This window comes from Xenopus tropicalis, chromosome 4, assembly GCF_000004195.4.
Source record: "Xenopus tropicalis strain Nigerian chromosome 4, UCB_Xtro_10.0, whole genome shotgun sequence".
NCBI lineage: Eukaryota > Metazoa > Chordata > Amphibia > Anura > Pipidae > Xenopus > Xenopus tropicalis.
The window spans coordinates 152,172,206-152,188,983 of record NC_030680.2 but is presented as its reverse complement, the minus strand read 5'-3'; the positions used below and the strand labels follow the sequence as shown (position 1 = coordinate 152,188,983).

General features: G+C 44.3%; 1 protein-coding gene across 1 annotated transcript in view; it reads left to right on the top strand.

The window, feature by feature from the left end:
- The window catches only part of LOC101733255 (constitutive coactivator of PPAR-gamma-like protein 1 homolog), an 18,537-nt gene extending 2,888 nt beyond the window's left edge, over positions 1-15,649 (top strand). The window contains exons 2-16 of the mRNA XM_031901364.1: positions 228-341; positions 575-703; positions 1,406-1,502; positions 3,272-3,369; positions 4,007-4,206; positions 5,177-5,261; positions 5,919-6,143; positions 6,681-6,855; positions 6,960-7,221; positions 7,983-8,097; positions 9,288-9,497; positions 10,714-10,897; positions 11,383-11,521; positions 12,660-12,756; positions 13,750-15,649. Of these exons, the coding sequence (XP_031757224.1) occupies positions 228-341; positions 575-703; positions 1,406-1,502; positions 3,272-3,369; positions 4,007-4,206; positions 5,177-5,261; positions 5,919-6,143; positions 6,681-6,855; positions 6,960-7,221; positions 7,983-8,097; positions 9,288-9,497; positions 10,714-10,897; positions 11,383-11,521; positions 12,660-12,756; positions 13,750-14,061 (2,442 nt within the window). The 3' untranslated portion in view covers positions 14,062-15,649. The remainder of the gene's footprint in view (positions 1-227; positions 342-574; positions 704-1,405; positions 1,503-3,271; positions 3,370-4,006; positions 4,207-5,176; positions 5,262-5,918; positions 6,144-6,680; positions 6,856-6,959; positions 7,222-7,982; positions 8,098-9,287; positions 9,498-10,713; positions 10,898-11,382; positions 11,522-12,659; positions 12,757-13,749) is intronic.
- Positions 15,650-16,778: the final 1,129 nt, after the last annotated feature.

The window sequence follows — 16,778 nt, the reverse complement described above, 5'->3', positions numbered from 1 at the left end:
AAAGAAGAGAGATGAAGCCTCCCTTATCTGATAAACTATATGCCCCCCTCACTCCTCCCCCACAACCCTTTACTGGTCCCACTGCCCCATCTACACTAGCTCTCCCATAAGAATCTAGCTTACCAGCCCCCCCTTGTCTAGTTTAAATCTGTTTGTTACAAACCCATCAGTTAATGGAGAAGCTCCATTAACTGATGGGTTTGTAACAAACAAATTTCCCATGTCAGTATCCCTTTAACCAATACTGTTTGTATTTAGGTAATCACATTCTACCTGATGAAGATCTCGCTGCCTTTCATTGGAGTTTACTTGGCCCAGAACATCCCCTGGCGTCGCTGAAGGTATGAAAAGGAATCTACTGGACATCCTAGAAGGTCACATTGCCTGAAGGTTCCCAGCCGTTCCCAGGCCATTATGTATAATAAGGATTCCCCTGTTTGCACAGATGGTGTTGGAGCCGTTAGGGATATACAGGGGCAAGTTGGGCCTTGGCAGTGTTTTCATGCTCATTGCACTATGGGCCCGAGGCTATTGTTATTCCCTCAGTAACAGCTGATCCTTTCTATCCAATCAGGTGCGGGCTCACCAGCTTGTCTTGCCTCCCTGTGACGTAGTGATCAAAGCAGTGGCCGACTATGTGCGCAACATTCAGGATACCAATGACTTAGACGCCATTGCTAAAGATGTATTTCAGCACTCGCAGGTAAGCCACTCCTGGCAACTCCTCTCCCTACAGCGGCCGCCAACTACAATATTTGGCTCAAGGTGCAGGGGGTTGGCTTTGCTTTAATTAAGCACTTTATTTCCAACTCAGTCTTTCATTGAATCCACTAACTGGTTGCTAAGGTAACTTGGATCCTAGCAACCAAATAACTGCTGAAAATCCAAGCTGGAGAGCTGCTGAACATAAAGTGAAATAATAAAAAAAAATTATAAATAATAAACAGTAAAGACCAATTGCAAATTGTCTCAGCATATTCCTTTCTACATCATAGTTACCTCAAAGGTGAACAACCCCTTTTATTTACTGTACATTTATCAAGTTATGTGAGGGTGGTCCTATTAAGGTGCACAATATACAGGAAATCTAATGCCCCTATGTAACATATACCCACGACTTGGCATTTATAGTGCTGATCCCTGTATACTTTTGCTGTACCTGATGGAGGCTGAAGGTCACACCTACTGTTTCCATGCACATGTAGCCATACATGTTCGCCGGCGGGATGGCGGGTCATGGCAACTCGGGGAGATTAGTCGCCCGTGAACAGGGAGTTTTGTCGCGGGCGACTAATCTCCCCCGTGTGCCAGAGCCCTAAATGTTTACTCTCCTGCAGATCCCAGCGCCACAGGGGCCAGGTCTGTAACTACCTTTTATTATAAAATTCACTTTTTTTCCTTACAGTCCAGAACTGATGACAAAGTTTCCCGTTTCAAGAAAGCAATTGCTTATTACAGAGCAACGAACAAGCCCCTGTCGTGCCCACCCGCTCATTACTTAGGTCAGTGAATTCTTATTCTGCAGCTTAAAGGGCAAGTTACCCCCTTGTCCAACACGAGAGCGTGTGTGTGTGTTTGCCTATAGTGTAAAGGAGAAATCTTGGGCTAAACAGGGAAATAGAAGCTGCTTCATGTTTGGCCCTTGGTTCCCAGTGCACAGATAATAGTCCTACATAATAGACTGCTTGTCTGAATTCCAAAACAGTCACAACAAAGGGGGAAGGGAGGGGTTTGTTTTAAAGGGGCCCTGTCACCCACAAATACTAATCTGTATAATAAAAGTCCTTTAAAAATAAAACCTGAAACTCAAAATTTTTTTTTTTTTATTAAATTAACCCATACTCGTTATAAATGAATTTAAAAACCTGAGCTATCAATCATATATTGCCTGCCCCTGCCACATAGAGGCGGGGCAGGCAATATATGATTGACAGCTCAGATTTTAATTACAATTACTTTAACTTTCCATTCAGCACTTCCTAGATATCACATAGATGGAAAATGCATAAGATTTTGGGGTGAAACAAAGCTCCGCCTTAATAACAGTGTAAACAAAATGGCGCCGGCCTGCTGGCTGTGATTGTAAATCCCAAGGCTGAAGGGAAAAAAAAATAATTTATATAGTATAAGTTAGGTTAAGTTTACGTGCTTAATTAACATAAAAGAAGTGAGTTTGGAATTTATTTCTTAGGGTGACAGGTTCCCTTTAATGGTTATCTAATCAAACATGGAGTAGCTTTAGTCTCCCTGTTGAACTTAAGCATGAAGACACACGGAGCTACTAGTAGCAGCTACTTGTCATAGCTACTAAAACAGACAATGCTGATCATTTACTGATAACGGTCTATGTGAGTTTAGCAGAGGCAATTCTCAGTACTGTCTATGGCAGGGGATTTTCTGGCATTTAGTAGCCATGACAAGTAGCTGCTACTAAGTAGCTCCACGTGTCTTCGCCCTTAGAAATAAAAACCACAACCACAAAAAACATAGATTTTTGGTGATTAAAATAGGCAAAGAATACGCACGCGTTTTGCACAAGGGGTATACTGCCCCTTTAAACATATCTGTGCCATTTATTGCTATATACCGTATATATAATATAAAGTCAAGCGGTGTGTCCGCACTCTAAACCAGTTTAACAGGTGGGTGCTGAAGTCAAAATATGTAAATACCTATGAACAGGACCAGCACACCATTTTACAGCAATTCTTCTATTTATTCATTCACCGTGTAAATAGAAGAATTGCCGTGAAATGGTGTGCTGGTCCTGTTTATAGGTATATATATATATATATATATATATATATATATATATATATAAATATATCCAAAAAATACAGCTCATCCCATGAATCAATCAAAACGAATTGGGTGCACGTAGGTGAGTGGCTTGTATTATATACTATACACATTACCCCAGCACTCCATTATAAAGCTTCAAGAGAAAATTAAAAACCAATTTTGCGCACACTGAAGGAAAAATGTCTGCATTTTAGTGAAAAGAGACACGTTTAGTTACACGGTTTGTACGAAGTTTGCATAAGCTGACGCGCCCCGTCAAGGGAGTGTCCTTGCGTCAGTCCTAACATAGCGAAAAAAGAGAATATATATATATATATATATATATTGAAATGAATAGGGGAATTATTGACTTAAGATATATGATTGTTGGTGCTTAGTTTGCTGCAAGTATTTTATTTATATTTATATAAATAAATATATATTTTATTTATATTTATTTACTATTATTGGTTCTTTTTCCTTGGTGCAGGCAGACCAAATCCGGGTGGAATCCACAGCATGGTGCCGCCGTACCCATCCCCTCAGATGCTGAACATTCCACAGGGCTCCGTACAATCCAGACCTATGGTAAATAAGGAGCACGGTGCTAAGGCACTCAGCTGGGTGAATGGGAGCTGTTATATAAAGGAGAAGGAAAGGCTAAATCACTGGGGGGGCAAATGTTAGAAACGCTTTGTTGCATACACCCCGGCTGGGGCAGTTTTCTCCCAACAGGAGCACCGGCCGGGGGGATTCAGGTAAGCGTTTACAGTTGCTGGAAGGTGTCTAACATTTTGGCCCCCGGTGTTTGTAACTTTCCTTCTCCTTTAGGGCGAAGACACACGGGACGATTAGTTGTCGCGACTTTTAGCTAAGTACCGTAAGTTGTTGCGACTAATCACGCCGACTTTTCGCCATAGAGGAACATGCACATTGCTGTCACAATTCGAGCTACCAAATTTGTCGCGACTTTTCCAAAAAGTCACGGATGTCGCTGCAACTAACTCGCCCCATGTGTCTTTGCCCTTAAAGAAATTATTTCAGCTTTGGGCGGGGGCAATAAGGAGAGACTAGACATCTAGCACACAGGGCCATGGCTCTTCCTTGCCAGGGAATGGGGATGTATGAATGGTAGAAACTCCACAAACTGCCCAATCGTGGCTCTAATACAAACCCAGGTTGTGATCTTTACAACGTTTCTGACCCTGCCGTCTCCCTCCTTCAGACAGGTGGGAAATGCGTTTCTGAACAGAACAATTACAGTAACATTCCCCATGAAGGAAAACACACTCCCCTGTATGAGCGATCGTCTCCAATCAACCCAGCACAGAGCGGCAGCCCAAACCACGTGGATTCCAACTACTTCCCTCCATCTTCAGCCTCATCCTCCTCTGAAAACGAAGACGGCAACGGAGGGTCTGCTAAGTGAGTTTGGTTGTTAAGGTGCTGAAATGGAGTTCTGGCCACTGCAGACCTGCTAGTTCATGTATTGTACTTCATCTAGTAAGTAAGGAATTAAGTTTGCCTAGGAGCAGTAACCCATAGCAACCAATAAGATGTTTGCTTTCAAACAGGTGACTGGTTAATGCTTCTAGCCGATTGGTTGCTATGGGTTACTGCTCCAGGGCAAACTTAATGCCTTTTATTACATAATCCCCCTTGTGTTGTAACCTATCCTTACAGACAGAAAGACATATCGGTGTATTAAAGGGGTGGTTCACCTTCAGGTTAACTTTTTGTAGGTTATAGAATGGCCTATTGTTAGCAACATTGCAATTGGTCTTCATATATTATTTTTTTTATCATTTTTTAATTATTTGCCTTCCTCTTCTGACTCTTTCCAGCTTTCAAAAATGGGGGTCACTGACCCCGGCAGCCAAAAACTTTTCCTCTCTGGAAATTTTTTTGTTATTGTTAATTTTTATTCCTTATCTTTTTATTCAGCCCCTCCCCTATTCATATTCTTGTCTCTCTTTTAAATCACTCCCTGGTTGCTAGGTTAAACTGGTATTTCAGCAGCCATTTGGTTGCTAGGGTCCAAACTGGAGAGCTGTTGAACACAAAGCTAAATAATTAAAAAAAACATAAATAAAAAAAGACCAGTTGCAAATTGTCTCTCTACATTATACTAAAAGTTAATTTAAAGGTGAACTACCCTTTTAATTGTATGTCTGGTATCTTTAGACCTTATTTACTGCTGTTCAGCAGGGTAAGTGTATGATGAAACAAGAGCTCCCTCTAGTGGCCAAAGTGCAAATCATCAGATTGAGAAATTCAAAACCCCCCTGCTGCCAGTTAGCAATTCCCTGCCAGCCTCACCTGTTTCTTTCTTCCCAGTTCTACACCGGCCGCCGGTCTGCAGGCAGTTTCTTATCTATCTGTTTGTCTCCTATAGTCATGTCAGTGGGAACAAGCCTACCTGGGATAAAGGGAAAAAATCAGAAAAAGCAAACAAGAAAGACTCTACTGAACAGGCAAAGGTAATATCCACAGACAGAATGTCTATTAATAATGTTTTCCTGGAATTTATATTTATGCTTTAAATCTCCATGGCTGTCACGCTCACATACACTGATATTCTGCTAAGATTATACTGGAGATAGTTGCAGCGACTTATTTCTCCATGTGTCTTCGCCCTTAAAGGGACACTGCCATGATGTTTATGGGGCACTGTTTATCTCTAAATGACCCTGTTACACAGCAAATAATTCCCTCTGCCATTTAACATTTTATTCTTGAACCAACAAATGTATTTGTAGCTGTAATATTGGTGTGTAGGCGCCATCTCAGTGCCTTGTGCCTGAGCTTTCAGCCAGCGCTACCCATTAGAACTGCTTTCAGCTAACCTATTGTTTCTCCTACTCCCATGTAACTGGAGGAGTCCCAAGCCGGACTTTGATTTCTTATTATGGAGTGCTATTCGGATACCGACTGGGAGCTGCTATCTTGATCCCTTCCCATTGTTCTGCTGATCAGCTGCTGGGGGTGAGGGGGGGATATCACTCCAACTTGCAGCGCAGCAGTAAAGTGTGAGTGAAGTTAATCAGAGCACAGGTCACATGGCTGTGGCACCCTGGGAAATGAAGAATATGGCTAGCCCCATTAGTAATAGTAATTGTTTTTCCTTGTGTTTCCAGGCAGAAGTTCCTTCTCCTTCTGGATCGGGGAATAAGGGAACTGATAAAAAAGCCAACCAACCTGGACACATGCAGATCCCTTGTCTTCTGTCAATGCCGACCCGGAACCACATGGATATCACAACTCCACCTCTCCCCCAAGTGGCACCGGAAGTACTGAGAGTTGCAGAACATCGCCACAAAAAGGGCTTAATGTATCCTTACATATTCCACGTGCTGACTAAGGTAGGGCCCCTGTGTTACTGCCTCTGGCTTTCATAAATGGGGGGGGGGGGTTCACCTTTTACGTTAACATAATATGTTATAGAATTACCTATTCCTCAATTGGTCTTCATTACTTATTATGTATAGTTTTTTATTTATTTGCCTTCCTCTTCTCCCTCTTCCCAGCTTTCAAATGGGGGTCGCTGACCCTGGCAGCCAGAAACGATTCCACTGTAAAGCTACAAATGTATTATTATTGTTACTTTTATTTATTTCTCTATACAGCCCCTCTACTATTCATATTCTTATGTCTTGTTTAAACCACTGCCCGGTTGCTAGGTTAAATAAGACCCTAGCAACCACATAGCTGCTAAAATAACAAGGGGACACCAAGTTAAATAACTGAAAAGAAATAAATAATGAAGACCAGTTGCAAATTGTCTGAGAATATCAATGTCTACATCATATTAAAAGCTAATTTACAGGTGAACTTCCCCTTTAATACATAGTCCTACAAGCCCAGCTCTAACCCCTCTCTATTCATGTTTTCTCTCATAGGGGGAAATGAAAATTCCAGTTACTATTGAAGATGAAATCAACAAGGACCTGCCCCCTGCCGCCATCTTGTACAGGCCAGTTCGCCAGTATGTTTATGGGGTGCTGTTCAGCCTGGCAGAAAGCAGGAAGAAAGCGGAACGACTTGCTTTCCGGAAGAACAGAATGCCGCCAGAGTGTAAGTGCCGGCGGTGCCGGGGTCTCTCCTATTGGGCTCTGCCCCTTTCTGTTGTCTATTGGCCTCCCTTGTTCTTATTCATCTTATTCTCATCTAACCTGCAGTTTATGTTCCAGACTACCCGGTCATCATTAAGGAATGGGCAGCCTACAAGGGCAAGTCCCCCCAGACCCCCGAGTTAGTGGAAGCACTGGCTTTCAGGGAATGGACCTGCCCCAACCTGAAGAAGCTGTGGCTAGGGAAAGCCGTTGAGGACAAAAACAGAAGAATGAGAGCTTTCCTGGCGTGTATGAGATCCGATACCCCCGCCATGCTCAATCCGGCTAATGTGCCCACCCATTTAATGGTGCTGTGTTGTGTCCTACGGTCAGTACTAACAGCAGCTGCCACTTATTGTAACACCCAATAACTACTAGTTGCACTAAGGCATATCATTGGTTAGGGATTTTAAAGGAGAAGGAAACCATTTTGGCACTTTACTGCCAATAGATTTGCCACATTAGTGCCACCTAGAACCCTATATTTATTCTGCAGAAAGCTTTACCTGCCTGAGTAACAGCCCTAGCAGCTCCCTCTGTTTGTTTAAGATAGCAGCTGCCATTTTAGCTTGGACTCAGTAGCTTCCTGCTGCAGCTCTGGCTGCTGGTAGCTCAGATTACACCGAGTTGGGAGCGAATTCTGATGGGAGGTGGGGAGCGTATTCTGATGGGAGGGGAAGCAGTTGAAGGGGGGTGAGAGAGAGAAGAAAACTGCACAGACTCGTGCCCATAAGCACTCACAGAATGCTGCAGTCCTCTATCAAAAGAAACACATGATTTCTTGTCGTCTTTTGTGTATAAATGATGTTCTGTGTCAGAATTCCTGCTTTTAGAAAAGAGAGAAGGAATTCTGACACAGAAGAACATGTGACACAAAGGAAGACAAGAAAGCCTGTGTTTCTTTTGATAGATGAGTGCAGAGTTTCTGTGAGTGCTTATGGCTGCATTTACATAGACCTTTCTGATAAAGCTACTGAGTATGTACCTTTCCTTCTCCTTTAAGCACATCTGTAGGTTTTTATTTGTTTTTGTTGAAAATTGTGCTCGGTATCTTTGGACGGGCAGAGTTAAACACGGCTTTGGTTGCAGGTATATGGTGCAGTGGCCCGGAATCCGGATACTGCGCAGGCAGGAGCTTGACGCCTTCCTTGCCCAGGCAATATCCCCAAAGCTCTATGAACCCGATCAGCTGCAGGAGCTAAAGGTAACGGCACGGAAATAACATTGCCTGGGAGTTAAGTTATAGGCAGGAGTTTCACGAAGGGCACGTAGTTCTGCAAGCACCTCCTGGCAATATACAGAGAAGGAATGTTCTGGGCACACAATAAGCTGTACCCCCATACTGTACTGTCTAAGGGAAACACTATGGCACCCCCTACCCATATGTATAAATACAAATATACAGAGAGGGAATGTTCTGGGCACACAATAAGCTGTACCCCCATACTGTACTGTCTAAGGGAAACACTATGGCACCCCTACCCATATGTATAAATACAAATATACAGAGAGGGAATGTTCTGGGCACACAATAAGCTGTACCCCCATACTGTACTGTCTAAGGGAAACACTATGGCACCCCCTACCCATATGTATAAATACAAATATACAGAGAAGGAATGTTCTGGGCACACAATAAGCTGTACCCCCATACTGTACTGTCTAAGGGAAACACTATGGCACCCCCTACCCATATGTATAAATACAAATATACAGAGAAGGAATGTTCTGGGCACACAATAAGCTGTACCCCCATACTGTACTGTCTAAGGGAAACACTATGGCACCCCCTACCCATATGTATAAATACAAATATACAGAGAAGGAATGTTCTGGGCACACAATAAGCTCTACCCCCATACTGTACTGTCTAAGGGAAACACTATGGCACCCCCTACCCATATGTATAAATACAAATATACAGAGAAGGAATGTTCTGGGCACACAATAAGCTGTACCCCCATACTGTACTGTCTAAGGGAAACACTATGGCACCCCCTACCCATATGTATAAATACAAATATACAGAGAGGGAATGTTCTGGGCACACAATAAGCTGTACCCCCATACTGTACTGTCTAAGGGAAACACTATGGCACCCCCTACCCATATGTATAAATACAAATATACAGAGAAGGAATGTTCTGGGCACACAATAAGCTGTACCCCCATACTGTACTGTCTAAGGGAAACACTATGGCACCCCCTACCCATATGTATAAATACAAATATACAGAGAGAAGGAATGTTCTGGGCACACAATAAGCTGTACCCCCATACTGTACTGTCTAAGGGAAACAATATGGCCACTGTAGCAGCAGTTTAGAATTCCTACCTCTATCCTCCCTATTGGTGGGTTCCAGCCCAAAAACCCCGGCGCTTCTCTTGTTGCAGATTGATAACCTAGACCCCAGGGGAATTCAGCTGTCGGCTTTGTTCATGAGCGGAGTGGACATGGCGTTCCTGGCTAACGATGCCTGCGGCCAGCCAATCCCGTGGGAGCACTGCTGCCCTTGGATGTATTTTGATGGGAAGCTGCTGCAGGCCAAGCTGAATAAAGCCACCAGGGAGAAGGCTTCACTCATTGACCTCTGTGATGGTCAGGTAAGTGGCCCACCCCTCAGGTGAGTGTATTTAGGCCGTCGCTAATAGTGAGACATTAGTGTCGAAAATGCAGTTATACAATATTCTACCTCCCCTGCCGCCATTTCAACGTACGATTTGTCCATCAACGAAATGCTAACAATGAAAATTTGCAAACCTGCCTGACCGATTTTCTGACCAAAGTCAGATGAAAAATTACCAGATATGGGTTCATTCAGTGCCCACTAACTGTCAGATAATTTGATGGATTTGTCGGATCGCACTGAAATTGGTCGTTAGGGAGGGAAACATTTTTACGTATAAGGCCAGCTTAACGAGCGTGACTGGGCAGGCAGGGGCAAAACCCACTCACTGGGGTTTGCAATTGGTCTTCATTTTTATAATTCTTTTAATTTTGTTCGGCAGCTCTGCAGCTAGGAGTTTCTGTGGCTATTTAGTTGCTAGGGTCCAAATTACCTTAGCAACCAGGGAGCGGTTTGAACGAGAGGCGGGTATATGAATAGGGGAGGGGCTGAATAGAAAGATAAGGAATAAAAAGTAACAGTAACAATAAAACTGGAGCCTCACAGAGCAATAGGGATTGGCTGCCGGGGTCAGTGACCCCCATTTGAAAGCTGCAAAGATGTAGAAGAAGAAGAAGGGAAATAATTAAAAAAAACAAACAATGAAGACCAATTGAAAAGTTGCTTAGAATTGGCCTTTCTATAACATAATAAAAGATACGGTGAACCACTGCTTTAAAGTAAAATCCGCTGCCCCCAATGCACTGACTGACTCGTTAGCACATTAATTAATGGATCTATTTATAAGAACTTATTATATTGGGATCGGTGAGCAGCCACTTGCGCTTTCTAGCAGGGCAGTGACTGCTTATTGGGCCCCTAGCAAGATCATAGGGCCCCCAAACTTACAGAACAAGACATTTTCCATAAACATATCAGTCAAAGGCCTTCTGGGCCCCCTATAGTTCCTGGGCCCCCCAGTTTGTGTTTCCTCTATAGTTGCACCCAAGAGCACACACAGGGGGAGCGGTCAGGAATATTGCCACTGTGCTTCTTTGCTGTTCATGGGGGGGGGGGCAGATAAACAACTTGTATAGGGCCCCAGAGTGTAGCGCAGTTTGCCTGACATTTTGTATTCCTGTTACCAGCATGCACTGCTGCACTGTCGCTCATCACTGACCCCCTTTTGTCTCTCTTTGCACTTTCCTTTGCAGGTGGAACTGGCCACCAAGGTGGAGAAAATGCGTCAGAGCATCCTGGAAGGGTTGCATTTCTCACGGCAAAATCACCCCCTTCCGTTTCCACCTCCACCCGCGATGCCTTTCTACCCAGCTGCTATGTACCCCCGACCCTGTGGACCAATGCCACCACCTCAGGGCAGAGGGAGAGGATTCCCTGGTAAGCGCTGGCGTATAGTTATACAGTGTGCTTTATAGGGGCTCCTCACCTTTACATTTATCATGATGTAGATAGTGATATTCTGAGATTTGCAGTTGGTCTTCATTTTTTATTTTTAATGGTTTTTCAGTTATTTAGCTTTTTGTTCGGTATGGTTTTCCAGCAATCTGGTTGCTAGGGTCTTATTTTCCTTGGCAACCAGGCAGTAGTTTGAATAAAGGACTGAAATAAGTATTATAGAGGGGCTGAATAGAAAGATAAGGAATAAAAAGTAACAATAACAATAAAACTGGAGCCTCACAGAGCAATAGGGTTTGGCTGCCGGGGTCAGTGACCCCCATTTGAAAGCTGCAAAGAGAAAAGAAGGGAAATAATTCAAAAACTATGAATAATGAAGACCAATTGCAAAATTACTAGGACATTTTATCACATGGAATATATAAAATGACAGATATTGATTCCCTTTTTCTCTCCGGCCTGCGCAGGAGTCCAACCCATGCCTTCTCAGGGAGGGAAGCTGGAGATCGCTGGCACGGTTGTAGGCCAGTGGGCAGGGACCAGACGTGGGCGCGGGAGAGGACCATTTCCCCTGCAGGTGGTGTCTGTGGGCGGAGCCAATAGAGGGTAAGTACTGGGACCAGGGGCGTAACTGCAGAGGCTGCAGGGGCCCCCAGAAGTTATAAGGGGCCCCACAAGGCCCTAATTAATGGACGTTTTGGGGGCCCTAAAATGACTTTGCTGTGGGGGCACTGGCTCAGACCTTATGTAACCCATTAAAGTCAATGGGACAAATTGAGGCATTAAGGAATTTCTTATGCGCAGTGTTACAGAGGGTTATAGTTTCTCTATAAATTATCATTTATTTATTGCATTGTATTTAAAGGAGAACTAAAGCCTAACTAAAGAAGTAGGGTAGAAATGTTGTACATTATGTTATGGGTTTCTGTACCGGCCCAAGGCAACCCCAGCCCTTCAGCAGGGAAGATCTGTTCCCCCAAAGATGCCCCAGTAGCCCCCCATCCCCATTTACTGCACTTTCTCTGGGCTGCTGTCAGTTGCTGAGCTTTGGGACCAACTCACAATATACTGTATTTATATAATATAAATGTCACAATATACTGTATATATAGGATAAACATGTCACAATATTTAGGCTTATTAATAATTAATACAGATAATTACAACATGGCAGATTAGAAACCAGTGCAGTCAGCATCAGAATATAATAATCAGCCCTGTAGCATAGGCTTAGATGAAAGTTAAACCTCAAATTCTGCTTGATAATTAGTGAGAACCCCAACAGCTGCCCAGAGCCCACTGAGCACGTGCAGTGCCACTGACACTTTCCTAGATGGAGACCACGGTAAATACCTGAATCATTGCTGCTATAGAGATGCTGACGCTTTAGGCCGGTACAGTCAGTACAGTATATAAATATAGCATTTTTAGCCATATTCAATTTTAGTGTTCGGTTTCCCTTTAAGTGCCCTACTTGCAGGAGCTCAGGTCTATTTGGCGCACTGGGGTTCGTCCCCCAACACCGGGCCTCGCTGCACTTACCCATTATGTGACATAATTGCTTTCAGTATTCTACCTGCAGCAGACTAATCCCATTGGTTGCTATTGGTTACTGCCGTTTTGGCCGATGTTAGTAAATGAGCCCCTGTAGGCGCCATAGTGGGTGCAATTGGCTCTGAGCTAGAGGGGTATTAGGGGGCTTGGGCCCCGCCCACTTGGCTTAAACTCTTTTTCTTTGTGCCAGACGCCCAAGAGGAGTTATATCCACCCCAATTATACGGACTTTCGGAAGAGGGGGCAGATACTACGGAAGAGGATTTAAGAACCAAGGGCCACCACAGGTAACCCCCGGCGTGGGCATTTCAGGGGCAAAACTCTTTCTGCATCATGTACAGTGAGATTTCAGCACCCATGTCTGTCCAGTAGCAATGTCATTGTTTGTACCCACCCCAAGTCCCACAGCGCTGCCTGCACCCAGGGCAGATGGGACATGTCGTTATTACCCTGTATTGCCATCTACAGGTAGCTCAGCTTAAAGCAGAAGGAAAGGCAATTTGGCATTTTACTGCCACATTAGAGCCCTATATTTATTCTGCAGAAAGCTTTACCTGCCTGAGTAACAGCCCTAGCAGCTCCCTCTGTTTGTTTCAGATAGCAGCTGCCATTTTAGCTTGGTCTCAGTAGCTTCCTGCTGCAGCTCTGGCTGCTGGTAGATCAGATTGGTTGATTGGGAGGGGAAGTGAATTCTGATGGGAGGAGGAGAGGTAGAGAGGAGCAAACTGAGCAGACTCATGCTGGTGCCCTAAAGGATTTTCCTGAGAGCAGGAAGTCTGACACAGAAGAACATGTGTACTGAAAGAGAAGAGAAATCCGGTGTTAGAGGACTCAGTGCAGCTTATGGCTGTATTTCTGATAAGAAAAGGTAAAAACTATCAGTGGAAATTTGTTTAGCTCAGTGGAAGTGCAGGTAAATAAAGCCCACCCTCTGTTTGGGGGAAACAATACCATTTTGTGTGAAATGGCAGGGGTAATAGCAGCAAGGCAGGGGTAATAGCGGAGGAGAAGAGAGAGCGAATAGAGGAGAAGAGAGAGCGAATAGAGGAGAAGAGAGAGCGAATAGAAGAGAAGAGAGAGTGTTTCTGTTCCAGATTTGGCTCATCTTTCCCATCTGTAGGCCACATCTGGGCTGGTCTATCTTTGACTCCCAGGCTATTGCCAAACTGCAGCTCCCAGCACCACCTCTGTGCCCAAAGCCGCCTCCCCCCGGGGCTAATGATTTCTTTGGTCTTTTACATATATGAGTTGTGTTGTTTTTCCTCTCTGTTTTGCTGTAGGCCAAGCCTCCTTACGCTACTTCGGCTGAAGAAGTGGCCAAAGAGCTTAAGACACAGTCGGAAGACTCCAAATCATCAGCAGTGTCTTCAGACGGATCCCTCGCCGAGAACGGTTTGGCCAGCGAGGAGGCGCCGGCCTCTCAGATGAACGGGGGCTCGGGAGAAGCGAGGGCTTCCAGCAACTCCGAAAGTGCCTTAAGCAGTGACTCTAAGTTGTGCAATACAAACCCTCACCTAAATGCACTAAACGCAGACAGCGTGCGCCACAAGGAGCAGCCTCTAGAGGGCGCTGTCGCTAATAAAGAAGAATAAACTTATTTTTTCTAGAGGGTGAAGGATCGGTAGAGTTAGAGGGTAAGGAATATCTGGGGAGAAAGAGAGCCTACAGTTACGTACATTTTTTCCTTTCCGCAAGTGAAAAATGAGGATTTTGGAAATTCGGATCCCTCTTTTCGATAAGGCGACAAACGAAAAAGAAAAAAGTTTATTTTATTAACCAGTCGTAGTCAAAATGCTAAAGAGCCGATAAAACGAAGAGCGTTTGACTCCCGTACTGATAGAAACGCACGCGGTGCTTCAACTGGTTACGCGGAAAAACATAAGAACCGCTTGTGATTCTGTTTCTAGATGTAACACAACACACATTGGGCAGTTTCCGCACACACACACACGTATATATATATATATATATGAGTATAATTTGTAGTGTTTGGCACCATACGTACGCCATTAGATTTGATTTTCCATACGGGAGAAGCTCCGCCTTCACGATTATGGCAATGACAGAAAACGTTTTGTTCTTTTTCTTATTTTCATGGCGAGTTTCTTTTTTTTTTTTTTTTATTGTGTTGGCGATGCCGATTGGGAGAGAACAAACGACGGAGCGACGTTATCGCGATACTGAACCAATCATAGGAATAAATAAGCCCCTCCGGCCTTTGTTTCCTTCCAATCGCTCGCCCCGTGAGTAGCGCCGACTGTGCGTCCGTGATCGATGGAACGTTGTGCGGTTTTTCTGCCGTTAGACCGTTGGTACAACTCGAGCTGAACTCATGCATGGATCATAATTTTTAAGGTGTGTAGTTACTATTATGCATGTTCCTGTCCTTACTCCGCCCTCCCAGTAATGTGCCCCATCGGCGGCGACAAAAAAAACTATAAAACCGAAAAAAAAACCACAAAAAAGAGAAATAATCGGTTCTAGTCCTATGAAAGGTGTTTAACTCTGTTTAGTCATTGGTCCTGCTCGGACCTAACGAATCTTGTGATTATTGACCTCTGTTGCATTTATTCTTCAACTAAAAAAACAACAAAAGACAAAAAAACCAAGTACTAATGATCCGTTTAACCCTCCGCGTTCCCTGGTGTATTCATTGCTGTATTGTTCTCTGTTGCTGGTTATATTCGCAAAATATGAAATTCTCCGTAAAAACATGGTAAAAATAATCATAAAAAAGTGCTTTTTGATCTTTTTAACCCCCCCCGACCCCAGGAGGGTTTAGTTTCCCTGTCGCGAGGGAAGCCCCGCCCCCTGCGTCACTTTCAATGTTTCTGTTTAGTGTCCCCCCCCCCCCCAATTTTAAATGTGTTTCTGGAAATTCAGATCATTTCTTTCCGTTTGGTTTCTCCTCTAATCCCCCCTAATGCTCTTCATCCCACATTAGTGATCAGAAATGAGGTGTAATTCCCCCATTCCTTGCCCCCCCCCCCCCCGCGCAAGAGCTACGTAGGTTTTATTAATGTAAGTTGGAGGGCGCTGAGCCCCATCTCATGGAATGCGCAAGAATGAACTGCTGTTGGTTCTGGTTGGTTGTAAGATGGACCGTGACGAGATTGGATTGAAGGCAATTGAATGCAACTTACAATGCTTAATAAAAATCTTTATTCTTTTAGTATAAAACTGCCTCGCGCTTCTTCTTTGGGGCTAGAAAATACGGTTTTTGCGGGGGGGAGCAGAAGACGAGTTTTTTTTTTTTGTAAAAAACTTGAACCGGAATTAAAAATAACTCGACGTAAGTCGAATTTGAGTTTCTTAAAGGAACAGTAACGCCAAAAGTGAAAGTGTATTAAAGTATTTAAAATATAATGTACTGTTGCCCTGCACTGGTACAGCTGGGGTGTTTGCTGGAGCGTTTCCATGGCAATGCTTTTTTTTGCACTTAAAGGAACAGTAACACCAAAAAATTAAAGTGTATAAAAATAATTATGATATTATGTACTGTTGCCCTGTGCTGGTACAGCTGGGGTGTTTGCTACAGAAACCCTACTATAGTTTATATAAATACCCCGCTGTGTAGCCCCGGGGGCAGCCGTTCCTGCACCGGTACAGCTGGGGTGTTTGCTACAGAAACCCTACTATAGTTTATATAAATACCCCGCTGTGTAGCCCCGGGGGCAGCCATTCCTGCACTGGTACAGCTGGGGTGTTTGCTACAGAAACCCTACTATAGTTTATATAAATACCCCGCTGTGTAGCCCCGGGGGCAGCCATTCCTGCACTGGTACAGCTGGGGTGTTTGCTACAGAAACCCTACTATAGTTTATATAAATACCCCGCTGTGTAGCCCCGGGGGCAGCCGTTCCTGCACTGGTACAGCTGGGGTGTTTGCTACAGAAACCCTACTATAGTTTATATAAATACCCCGCTGTGTAGCCCCGGGGGCAGCCATTCCTGCACTGGTACAGCTGGGGTGTTTGCTACAGAAACCCTACTATAGTTTATATAAATACCCCGCTGTGTAGCCCCGGGGGCAGCCATTCCTGCACTGGTACAGCTGGGGTGTTTGCTACAGAAACCCTACTATAGTTTATATAAATACCCCGCTGTGTAGCCCCGGGGGCAGCCATTCCTGCACTGGTACAGCTGGGGTGTTTGCTACAGAAACCCTACTATAGTTTATATAAATACCCCGCTGTGTAGCCCCGGGGGCAGCCATTCCTGCACTGGTACAGCTGGGGTGTTTGCTACAGAAACCCTACTATAGTTTATATAAATACCCCGCTGTGTAGCCCCGGGGGCAGCCATTCCT